Genomic DNA, 12,399 nt, shown 5'->3' with positions numbered 1-12,399 from the left:
GAGCCATTCGGTCCCTAGTCTGTAGCGGTGCATTGGATTCTTCCATCCTAAGTGCAGGACCCTGCACTTATCCTTATTGAACCTCACTAGATTTCTTTTGGCCCAATCTTCCAATTTGTCTAGGTCCTTCTGTATCCTATCCCTCCCCTCCAGCGTATCTACCACTCCTCCCAGTTTAGTATCATCCGCAAATTTGCTGAGAGTGCAATCCACACCATCCTCCAGATCATTTATGAAGATATTGAACAAAACGGGCCCCAGGACCGACCCCTGGGGCACTCCACTTGACACCGGCTGCCAACTAGACATGGAGCCATTGATCACTACCCGTTGAGCCCGACAATCTAGCCAGCTTTCTACCCACCTTATAGTGCATTCATCCAGCCCATACTTCCTTAACTTGCTGACAAGAATGCTGTGGGAGACCATGTCAAAAGCTTTGCTAAAGTCAAGAAACAATACATCCACTGCTTTCCCTTCATCCACAGAACCAGTAATCTCATCATAAAAGGCGATTAGATTAGTCAGGCATGACCTTCCCTTGGTGAATCCATGCTGACTGTTCCTGATCACTTTCCTCTCCTCTAAGTGCTTCAGGATTGATTCTTTGAGGACCTGCTCCATGATTTTTCCAGGGACTGAGGTGAGGCTGACCGGCCTGTAGTTCCCAGGATCCTCCTTCTTCCCTTTTTTAAAGATGGGCACTACATTAGCCTTTTTCCAGTCATCCGGGACTTCCCCCGTTCGCCACGAGTTTTCAAAGATAATGGCCAAGGGCTCTGCAATCACAGCCGCCAATTCCCTCAGCACTCTCGGATGCAATTCGTCCGGCCCCATGGACTTGTGCACGTCCAGCTTTTCTAAATAGTCCCTAACCACCTCTATCTCTACAGAGGGCTGGCCATCTCTTCCCCATTTTGTGATGCCCAGCACATGCAAAGAACGTGTGTGCAAGTGTGCCATGCAAAAAAACGTGTGCCATGCAAAGAACGTGTGTGCAAGTGAGTGAGGTACTACGCCGTCAGCTGCCAGGAGGAGCTGGGTGAGGAAGTTCTCTGAATAAAAATGGGGCCTGACCAGCCATTTTGCAAGGAAAATACAAAGTATTCTGCACTTGCCCTTGTCTTGTCCGACATGACAAGAAGCCTATGGCTGGGAGGGGCGTGCCTCCTCTCAAATTCAGCATCAAGGTTTGCCTTGTTTTGTTCCTTGCACTTTCCCAACTGAACTCCCCAGCAGACATGTTTCAGAAGGAGCTGCCTCCCTTTATTGGGAAAGGGACAGTTGCCTCTCATTGGCTCAGCTTGCTACAACATGAAGGAACAGGTGAAATGCAGATCAGCTGGGAGGGGTAGGGAGACACTAGTCCGGTCCCCACCTGCCCAATGCTGCCCTGACAACTCTGTGTGCCTCGGTAGTCAGGGAAGTGTCTGATGCCTTCTGGGAACAGTTGAGGGGACACAGACAACTTCCTAGCCTAGAAGGGGCTAACACACACGTAGTTCCCTTCCCCCAGCTGTTCTTTGGAACATCCTTAATTGACGGTGAGTGAACTCTGCCACGGATAAAAAGGGAGGGGAAGGACAAGGCATCCAGACTTCAAAGACGAGCGGAGGGACAGATTAAGTACAATTGATTTTATGCTGTAGCTCTTTGATAGCTAGTCAACCAAGTGGTGCTTTGAGGCTCATCAATAGTGCACAGGGGAAAAGGCTGGCAGCACCGACTCAATCAACACTCACAGATTGGGAAGGGAGGGCTGACACATCATACAATGGCTCAAAAACCTTCCCCCAGGCCTGTTCTCAGCCCTTTCAGGTGGTAATACCTTGCTTTCCTCCAGTCCCTTTCATATCAAGGAACACAAAATGCTTTATCAACTTCATGCCATAAACAGAAAACACTTCACCCTTCACTGAAATGCTGCCACCTCTGGGATGAAACATGGCAGCTGTTTAATAGTGTGTAGCAACATTATACAACTGTTTAGGACAGGAAGTGATGAGGAAAATTGTACTCGGTTTCAACCACAGAGGGGACTAGAGAAGAAGATTTAGGGAAAGAGAATACAATGACCCATTTGGAATCTGGGAAGCACACCAAGGTTAACACTGTGACTCTTGCAAACTCTTTAATAACCATGATCTGCTATGACCTCTGTTCTATGGCTCTTTCAAAAGATGCTATCCGAAGCCATGCAGAGACCCCTAAAACTTGTTAGGGACTGTCAAGGTTCCTTCCCCACTCTGAACTCTAGGGTACAGATGTGGGGACCTGCATGAAAGCCTCCTAAGCTTACTTTTACCAGCTTAGGTTAAAACTTCCCCAAGGTACAAACTATTTTACCTTTTGCCCTTGGACTTTCGCTGCCACCACCAAACATCTAACACTGGTTACTGGGAAAGAGTCTATTTGGAAACGTCTTTTCCCCCAAAATCCTCCCAAATCTTATACTCCCTTTCCTGGGGAAGGTTTGATAAAAATCCTCACTAATTTGCATAGGTGAACACAGACCCAAACCCTTGGATCTTAAGAACAATGAAAAAACATTCAGTTTCTTAAAAGAAGAATTTTAATAGAAGAAACAGTAAAAAGAATCACCTCTGTAAAATCAGGATGGTAAATACCTTACAGGGTAATTAGATTCAAAATATAGAGAATCCCTCTAGGCAAAACCTTAAGTTACAAAAAGACACAAAAACAGGAATATCCATTCCATTCAGCACAGTTTATTTTCTCAGCCATTTAAAGAAATCAGAATCTCACACATATCTAGCTAGATTACTTACTAAATTCTAAGACTCCATTCCTGTTCTGTCCCCAGCAAAAGCATCACACGGACAGAGAGAGAGAGGCTTTGTCTCTCCCTCCCCCCCAGCTTTTGAAAGTATATGGTCTCCTCATTGGTCATTTTGGTCAGGTGCCATCGAGGTTATCCTAGCTTCTTAACCCTTTACAGGTGAAAGGGTTTTTCCTCTGGCCAGGAGAGATTTTAAAGATGTTTACCCTTCCCTTTATATTTATGACACGCCCCCTAAATCACAGATAGGGTGAAATACTGGCTGGGATTTCTTCCTGGAGCTCTAGGAAAAAACAGAGTTAATAAGACACATGCACCTCTAAATATACTACCAAGTATATAAAGACTAACAATATTTTCCACATCTCAAGGATGATTTTAACCAGTTGATTCTGGGAAACTTTCATGGGAGATTTCAGAGTAGCAGCCGTGTTAGTCTGTATTTATCCGATGAAGTGAGCTGTAGCTCACAAAACCTTATGCTCAAATAAATTTGTTAGTCTCTAAGGTGCCACAAGTACTCCTTTTCATGAGAGAGTGCATCAACCACTTTGTTAGAAGCTCCTGAGATGTGTTGGATGTCGAAATCAAAATCTTGGAGAGCTAAACTCCACCAAATAAATTTTTTGTTATTTCCCGTGGCGGTATTAAGCCACTGTAGCGCAGCATGGTCGGTTTCCAGGTGGAAACGCCGTCCCCAAACATATGGGCGTAGCTTTTCCAGAGCGTAGACAATGGCATAACATTCTTTTTCACTGTCTGACCAGTTGCTTTCCCTCTCAGACAGCTTCTTGCTGAGAAACACTAGAGAGTGGAATTCTTGATCCGGTCCTTCCTACATTAAAACTGCTCCCACACCACGCTCGGATGCATCTGTGGTTATTAGGAACGGTTTGTCAAAGTCTGGGGCCCTTAGTACAGGGTCAGACATGAGTGTCTCTTTAAGCTGGTTAAAGGCCTTCGGACACTCTTCGGTCCACTGAACGGCATATGACTGTTTCTTTTTGGTTTGGTCTGTCAGTGGGGCGGTGATTTGGATGTATTGCGGAACAAATAGTCTGTAATAACTGGCCAAGCCTAAGAAGATTGAACCTGTTTCTTTGACTTTGGGTCAGGCCACTTTTGGATAGCATCCACTAAGGCCTATAAGGGGTTGAAATTCTTTGACCCACCTGGTGTCCAAGGTAAGTCACTCTGTTTAGGCCTATTTGACACTTGTTAGCCTTAACAGTTAGTCCTGCCTCCCTTATGCGCTCGAAGACTTTTTGTAGATGTTCCAGGTGTTCTGCCCAGGAATCTGAAAATATGGCGACATCGTCAAGGTAGGCGACTGCATATTCTCCTAATCCCGCTAGGAGACCATCTACAAGTATTTGGAAGGTGGCGGGTGCATTCCGCAGCCCGAAAGGAAGTATATTAAATTCATACAGCCCGACGTGTGGTGAAGGCTGACCTTTCTTTGGCGGATTCATCTAGCGGTACCTGCCAGTACCCCTTGGTTAAGTCCAAGGTAGAGATGAACTGGGCCCATCCCAGTTTTTCTAATAGTTCATATGTGCGTGGCATTGGATAGTTGTCGGGGCAAGTTACAGCATTTAGCTTACGGTAGTCCACACAAAAACGTATCTCCCCATCTGGTTTGGGAATTAGAACCTCTGGAGATACCCATGCACTGCCAAAGGGGCGGCTTACACCCATCTGTAACATATTCAGGATCTCCTGTTCTATAGCAGTTTTAGCTTGAGGAGACACCCGGTAAGGTTGGACTTTAATTGGGTGAGGATTACCTGTGTCAATGGAGTGGTATGCCCGTTCAGTCAGTCCTGGGGTGGCTGAGAACGTTGGCGCATAGCTAGTGCACAGCTCCTGGATCTGCTGCCGCCGCATATGCCCAAGGGTCATGCAGAGGTTCACCTCTTCCATGCCACCAGCACTTTTCCCTTCGTAGTAGACACCTTCAGGCCACTCAGTGTCATCTCCTCCCTGGGCTGTAAACTGACAAACCTTTAATTCTCTGGATTAGAGAATTAATATGGTATACCTTAGGCTTTCGGTTGGAGGTGGGGAATGCTATGAGATAATTAACAGCTCCCAGGCACTCCTGGACCGTGAATGGCCCTTCCCACGACGCTTACATTTTATGGGCCTGGAGCGCCTTTAAAACCATGACCTGGTCCCCTACTTTGAAGGAACGCTCTCTGGTATGTTTATCATACCAGGCTTTTTGCTCTTTTTGAGCATCCTGTAGGTTTTCTTTAGCAAGGGTTAGAGAGGTTCGGAGGGTGTTTTGTAGGTTGGTTACAAAGTCCAGAATGTTAGTTCCTGGAGAAGGTGTAAATCCCTCCCATTGCTGCTTCACCAACTGTAACGGCCCCTTAACCTCGCAGCCATATACAAGTTCAAATGGTGAAAACCCTAAACTAGGATGTGGTACAGCTCTGTAGGCAAAAAGCAACTGCTGCAACACTAGGTCCCAATCATTGGAGTGCTCATTTACGAATTTACGTATCATGGCCCCCAAAGTTCCATTAAACATCTCCACCATGCCATTTGTTTGATTGTGGTAAGGAGTGGCAACCAAGTGATTTACCCCATGCGCTTCCCAAAGGAAGTTCCTGCCAGGAAATTTAGTTCCTGAATCTGTGAGGATGTCGGAGGGGCCAACCTACCCTGGCAAAAATGTCTGCTAGTGCCTGGCACACACTTTTAGCCCTGGTGTTGCTTAGAGCTACTGCTTCCGGCCATCGGGTGGCAAAATCCATGAGAGTCAGTATGTACTGCTTTCCTCTGGGTGTCTTTTTCGGAAAAGGACCCAGAATATCCACAGCTACTCACTGAAATGGAACTTCAATGATGGGGAGCAGCTGGAAAGGGGCTTTGACCTGGTCTTGGGGTTTTCCCACTCTTTGGCATACCTCACAAGACCGGACATAGGTAGAAACATCCTTGCCCATTCCCTCCCAGTGGAATGACCTCCCGAAACGGTCTTAGGTCCTGTTCACCCCAGCATGGCCACTAGGATGCTCATGGGCTAAGCTCAAGAGCTTGACCCGGTACTTAGTTGGAACTACCAACTGCCTCTGAGGATGCCAATCTTCCTGGTGTCCACCAGAAAGAGTTTCCTTGTATAAAAGTCCTCTTTCTGCAACAAACCTGGAACAATTAGAAGAGCTGAGAGGCGATGGGTTGCTCCGTGCCGCCGTCTAAGCTCTGGAGCCTTTCACCTGCTTCCTGTTTGGTCTGGAACTGTTCCCTTGATGCTGGAGACATCAGTTCCTCCTTGTATTGTGGACCTATGCTTGGTCCCTCTGGAAGCAATGTAGGGGAAAGGGCTGTTTCCATTGACTGTGAACCGCTCTCCGCTTGTGCACTATGTTGGGGTTCAGGCTCCGGCTGAGCCTCTTGTGTAGGGTTATTAGCTGCTGCCAGTTCTGGTTCAGTGGGTCCCTCTGATGTTGGGGTTGCATGTACTGGATTCAGTGCTGGCAATGGGTCTGGTGCTAGTTGTTCCGCTAGTTCCGGTTCTGGCTCTGTCTGGGTCTCTGGGAGTGGATCCACTACTGCTGTTGCAGACTTTGGCCTGGTGTCTGGGTCCATCACCTCTGACCGGGTCCTGTTAGAAGTTTCTGGAACAGAGCTGGGCATGACGGCTTGTTTAGCCTGGCTGCGGGTGACCATTCCCACCCTCTTGGCTTACTTCACATGATTGGCCAAGTCTTCCCACAACAGCATGGGGATGGGATAATCATCAGAGATTGCAAAAGTCCACGTTCCTGACCAGCCCTTGTACTGGACAGGCAACTTGGCTGTAAGCAAATTGAAAGAGTTGGACTTGAAGGTTTGAATCATCACTTGGATCTCTGGGTTAATTAAACTGGGGTCCTCTAAGGAAGCATGGATAGCCGACACTTGTGCTCCAGTGTCCCTCCACGCGGTGACCTTCTTCCCGCCCACACTCACAGTTTCCCTCCGCTCCAAGGGTATCTGGGAGGTATCTGGGCCTGAGGACCTCTGGGGTGATTCCGGTGCAATGAACTATAATCTGTTGGGGTTCTTGGGGAAGTTGGCCTTTACATGCCCTGGCTCATTACATTTAAAACATCGTCCAGCTGACGAGTCACTGGGGCGAGGTGGGTTGCTGGAGAATGGTGTGGTGGGAAGATAAGGTGGCTGGAGGTTTCCTTGGGGGGTAGGTGGGGCCTTGGGCTGCCCCCTGTAGTAGGGTGTGGTCTGAGGTTGTCCCTTCTGGTATCCGCTTCAACTGCGACCAGTTTTTTTCTTTTCTGCCACCTCCACCCATTTGGCTTCAATCTCCCCCGCCTCGATTACAGTTTTGGGCTTCCCATCTAGGATACATCTTTCTATTTCCTCAGGAAAACCCTCTAAGAACTGTTCCATTTGCATTAGGAAGGGCAAATCTTCTGGAGATTTAACACTTACCCCTGATATCCAGACATCCCAATGTTTCACAATGTGGTAGGCATGTCGGGTAAATGACACGTCTGGTTTGTACCTTAGGGCTCTGAACCGCCGATGGGAATGCTCGGGTGTTAGTCCCATTCTGATTCTCGCCTTGGTTTTAAAACGTTCATACTGGTTCATGTGTTCCTTAGGCATTTCAGCCACCACCTCAGCTAAGGGTCCACTGAGCTGTGGCCTCAGCTCTACCATGGATTGGTCTGTAGAGATGCTGTACCCAAGGCAGGCCCTTTCGAAGTTTTCCAAGAGGGCCTCGGTATCATCGCCTGCCTTGTAGGTGGGGAGCTTTCTGGGATGGGAAGTGGTTCCTGGAGAAGGATTGCTAGGGTTTGTTGATATATTCTGCTGAGTCTTTGCCTTCTCCATCTCCAGCGCATGCTTCCTCTCTTTTTCCTTCTCCTCTATTCCCATCCGCATGAGTTCTATCTGTCTTTCATGTTCCTTTTGTTTTTCCTCAGCCTCAAATCTGGCTAAATCCAGTTTTTGTTGAACCGTGGAATCTGTCAGCCTAACCTCTCTGTTTTTAACTAACTTTACACCCGAGAGTTAGAAAGAAAACAAAACAAACAAACAAAAAAAACTTGGCTTGTAAAATTTTGCTGTGCTGTCCGGATATCTATGTTCTCTGATAGTGATTGTCAGCCTACAGAGAAATCCTTAAAAAAATACCTAACACCTTTGTCTCCAGGCAAATAGGCAGAAAACCCCTCTAGTTGCTCTTAGTTAAAAAAAAAAAAAAAAACAAAAAACTTCTTCAGGTCTGTGAAGACTGGTGAATTTCCCTGCAGGAGGTTAACTACCCTGCCTTTAGGTCGAGAAAACTCCAGCTCACAAAAGACAATTCCCTTTTGTCTCTGCTCTGGCCCTAAAACAGAGAAGAAAAAAAAACTGCTTTCAGCCAAAAACCTGCTTTTCAGCAGCCCAAAGGAAAAAAAAAAATCCTTTTCAAATCTGTGCTTCTGGTTCAAAAAATCTCAAAATGATTTCAAGATAATCCCACCTCTCTGCCACCATGTCATGGTTCCTTCTCCACTCTGAACTCTAGGGTAAAGATGTGGGGACCTGCATGAAAACCTCCTAAGCTTACTTTTACCAGCTTAGGTTAAAACTTTCCCAAGGTACAAACTCTTTTACCTTTTGCCCTTGGACTTTCGCTGCCACCACCAAATGTCTAACACCGGTTACTGGGAACGAGTCCGTTTGGAAAAGTCTTTCCCCCAAAATCCTCCCAAATCTTACACCCCCTTTCCTGGGGAAGGTTTGATAAAAATCCTCACCAATTTGCATAGGTGAACACAGACCCAAACCCTTGGATCTTAAGAACAATGAAAAAACATTCAGTTTCTTAAAAGAAGAATTTTAATAGAAGAAAAAGTAAAAAGAATCACCTCTGTAAAATCAGGATGGTAAATACCTTACAGGGTAATTAGATTCAAAACATAGAGAATCCCTCTAGGCAAAACCTTAAGTTACAAAAAGACACAAAACAGGAATATCCATTCCATTTAGCACAGCTTATTTTCGCGGCCATTTAAAGAAATCAGAATCTAATGCAAATCTAGCTAGATTACTTACTAAATTCTAAGACTCCATTCCTGTTCTGTCCCCGGCAAAAGCATCACGAAGACAGAGAGGGAGAGGCTTTTTTTCTCCCTCCTCCCAGCTTTTGAAAGTATCTTGTCTCCTCATTGGTCATTGTGGTCAGGTGCCAGCGAGGTTATCCTAGCTTCTTAACCCTTTACAGGTGAAAAGGTTTTTCCTCTGGCCAGGAGGGATTTTAAAGGTGTTTACCTTCCCTTTATATTTATGACAGGGACGTAAGCTAAATTCCAACAATGTTGCAACTGAAAGGCAAAAGTCCCACCAGCACACCCACTTTAGAGAAGGTTAAAGTCATGCCAAAATGCAGAAGAGAGAAGAGGAAGGATGCTGTATCAGAAGGTGACTCTGTTTCCTAGGATAACATGAATTGTCATCATGGAACAAACCAACAGTCTGCCTATTATCTGAGCAAGATACTCACGCAGTGTCCTGTCTCCTACAACGAACTACAGCACAGATTGCAGAGAAAGATGTGAACTCCCTTTAGTCAATCCATTCAATTCTGCAATCCTACAGGATAGATGGGTTGGGGGGAACCTTTCTGATCCCAGCAAGTGGTCATCTCTTATGCCCTGAAGCACAAGAATTGAGAGTTCTCTCTCAGATGTGCCACTGCAGATGCTGTTCTATTTATGTGCATGTCATCCCTTTTTGGTACTTCATGGACAATCAGCCTCAGCGATACCACGTCTAATAACATCACCATTTCCATCTCTATGCAACAACCTCAGTGTCTGACCTCAGAGATGGGTGACAATTTACCTCATTGACGTCGATGCTGTTCCTCTCCATATAGGCCCTGTCGTTCACCTGCCCACCTTCCACAAACTCCATGAGAAGGACGCGCCTGGTAGACAGCTCCCAATAGATCCTAGGGACCTGGAATGGGACAATGGAACGTTAGGCCAAATCATGGGACACAGCAACAGCAAGGGAATCATGCACCAGTGAGGAAGAAAGAAAGGAACTTTATAGTGGAGGTGAAAAGGGACCCATGTTCTCTCCTTACTTGCAATAAGGGATGCCACCATATCCACCCACATGGGTGGGTGCTTTTCCTTGGTTACTTTAACTGCATTTAATGCTGATGAAAAGCACTGGAGACCACAGGCCTCTCCCCTCAGCACAGAGTGTGGGCAGAGACAACGCATCTAGACATAATACCAGGCACTTTAAAACCACAATGGTCTCAGCAACTCCATCTCCTGTCTACATTTAAGGCCTGACTCTCCAAGGCACTGAGCACTTGCGACATACACTGGTGTTCGTCGGTGTTGTTAGACGCTCAGCCCTTCTCAGGGTCAGACATTTAACTATTACCTGTTGCATGCGTCTGAATCACATTGTCAGTTCCTCCAGGCAAGAACCCCGGTTCTTATTTGTTGTGCACAGTGCACACTTACACAGCTCTATAAATGATAAGTAATCATCATTAGTATCTCGACAGTGCCCTTTGGAACACCAGTGGATCCAAGCGGACAAGCGCCATGCACTTCAGGCTGTCAGCAATTGAAATGGGAGAAAAATTAAGCCTCACAAATAAGGGGTTTGTCACGGAAACCCTGGGAGACCCGTTGGCATCTCATTGCAAATGTGACATTGTCACACAACTGCAAAAACGTCAGAGTGCTTTCTGCTCAAGTTGCAGTAAATCGGGCTGAGTGAGGTACAAAGAGGTGAAGTAACTGGCCCCAGCGTTGCACAGAGACTCGGCATAACTGGAGTCCTAAACCAGCTTGGTTCCTTTTCCATAAGCACCAGCTTGCACTTCCTACCACGTTCTGTGCAGGCTGAGTCTCCTGCTGTCGCCAAGTGAGCCAGATTGCCAATGCTCCCACTGGAAAGAGCTTCACCTCACGGCACCCTCCAGTAGCAGGGCTAAGCGGGAGCCAGCTTAGCTGAACGGATGCTCTACACTACGGAGGGGCCCACTACCGCCAACAGCAAGGATCCCTGACCCTGAGGCAAGCCTGGGAGAGGGAAGCAGTGCTGCCCACCTAGTATGACTGAGGCCAGGGGAACCAGCCATGCCACTGTAGCTCATCACAACTCCTAAGCTGACTGCATTTGTTTTGTAACTTCGGTTCTGAGGGGCAGTGGTTAGTGAAAGTGCCTCCAACCTCATCTGCTGCCCTCTAGAACTCCAGTTCTTGTTCTCCTCCCAGCTCCATGAATACCCCTCACTCCTGATCTGCAGCCTTCCCTGCTATTCCAGTCCTATGCCCACCACACCTCAATCCTGTCCCCTAGCAGCCCCTGCTATTCTGTCCCAGGTCCCTTTCACCCAGCTCTTCCAGGGCCCCTCAGTCCTGCTGTGCAATGCTCCCTACAGCCATCATGTGTTAGCTGCCTGGGATTTGAAGCCATATGTCCAACATGAAAGACAAGGGCACTTATGCTCAGTTTCCCCTAGATCCAACCCATCTGGACTTTTATTATTTTGAAACTTGTCAGGAAGTTAAAAGCCAAACAGCCACTGGACACGGACTCCAAAATTATCAGGTTCCCAAGCTCCTGCAGTTACCTGGAGCACTAGCTCCTAAACACACTGATCCCAATGGCCTTAAAGGATTTCAATTCCAAGCTGACACTCATCCACATCTTGAGATTTACAGTGGAAGGTTATAAGGGTTACTAAGCCCCATACACGCATTTGGAGATGTGAGACAAACTCTTTGGCGATTCTTGAATTACTCACAGATGTTTGGCTATAATGCCAGTGCATGGAAACAATTTATCTCTGGCTTTAAAAGCTCAGCTGGGTTCACAGCAAAAATCCACTCCCTAGCTAAGTTGTGTGTTTAGGAAAATTAATGATACAGGAGCCCAAATCTCCTGTTGCCTACATGTTGATGAACACATCTCAGAATTGGCAGGTCAGATGGGAGAATCCATTATTTAGCCATCTTGCAGCCATCTGTTATTGTTACCTGTATAAATATCCCGACAGCTCTTTAAATCATGAGGACCTGATTGGCCATGTCCATGGGGATTTACTCCATAATATCCTACTTACACAGCGATGGACACAGCTCTCCAAGATGCATCACTTTTGATAAGCATCTCCTCAGCAGAATTGTTGGTCCTTGGTCTCCTGCCACCCCAATGTCCCACTGGGTTGTAATTGTGTCTAGGGAAAATCAGTCACATGGTGCCACTGAGCTCCAAAAGGATTATCCCATGCCCACAGCCAGGATATGAGGAATCCCAGGACAGGCAGGAGGGACGAGGGAAGCAACACCCTGCAAAACCTGATGAAAACTCACATGGTCGTGGGCATCTGTCACTTCCACCAGGAAGCGAAAGGCAAAGGGAGAGAATAGTGTTGATGCATGCGTGCATACGTGCTTATGTCATGTGAGTGCATTTGTTCGTACGTGTGTGTGTGTGTGTGTGTGTGCAAATGCATTTGCATGCCAGTGTCTGAGTGTGCATATCAAAAGGTGTGTTTGTATGCACATATGGAAGCATGAGGATGGGCATTGTGCATGCGCGTTTCAGAGTGTGTATGTGGGGTG

General features: G+C 46.9%; 1 protein-coding gene across 6 annotated transcripts in view; it reads right to left on the bottom strand.

The window, feature by feature from the left end:
• Positions 1–12,399, bottom strand: part of ADCK1 (aarF domain containing kinase 1) — a 132,892-nt gene that overhangs the window by 19,167 nt on the left and 101,326 nt on the right. For all 6 annotated transcript variants that reach the window (XM_038407793.2, XM_038407796.2, XM_043516482.1 and 3 more), the window contains one exon: positions 9,644–9,760. In XM_038407793.2, the coding sequence (XP_038263721.1) occupies positions 9,644–9,760 (117 nt within the window). The remainder of the gene's footprint in view (positions 1–9,643; positions 9,761–12,399) is intronic.

Source organism: Dermochelys coriacea, chromosome 6 (assembly GCF_009764565.3).
Source record: "Dermochelys coriacea isolate rDerCor1 chromosome 6, rDerCor1.pri.v4, whole genome shotgun sequence".
Lineage (NCBI taxonomy): Eukaryota > Metazoa > Chordata > Testudines > Dermochelyidae > Dermochelys > Dermochelys coriacea.
The sequence above is the reverse complement of the archived record's forward strand: the minus strand, read 5'-3'. Positions and strand labels throughout refer to the sequence as shown.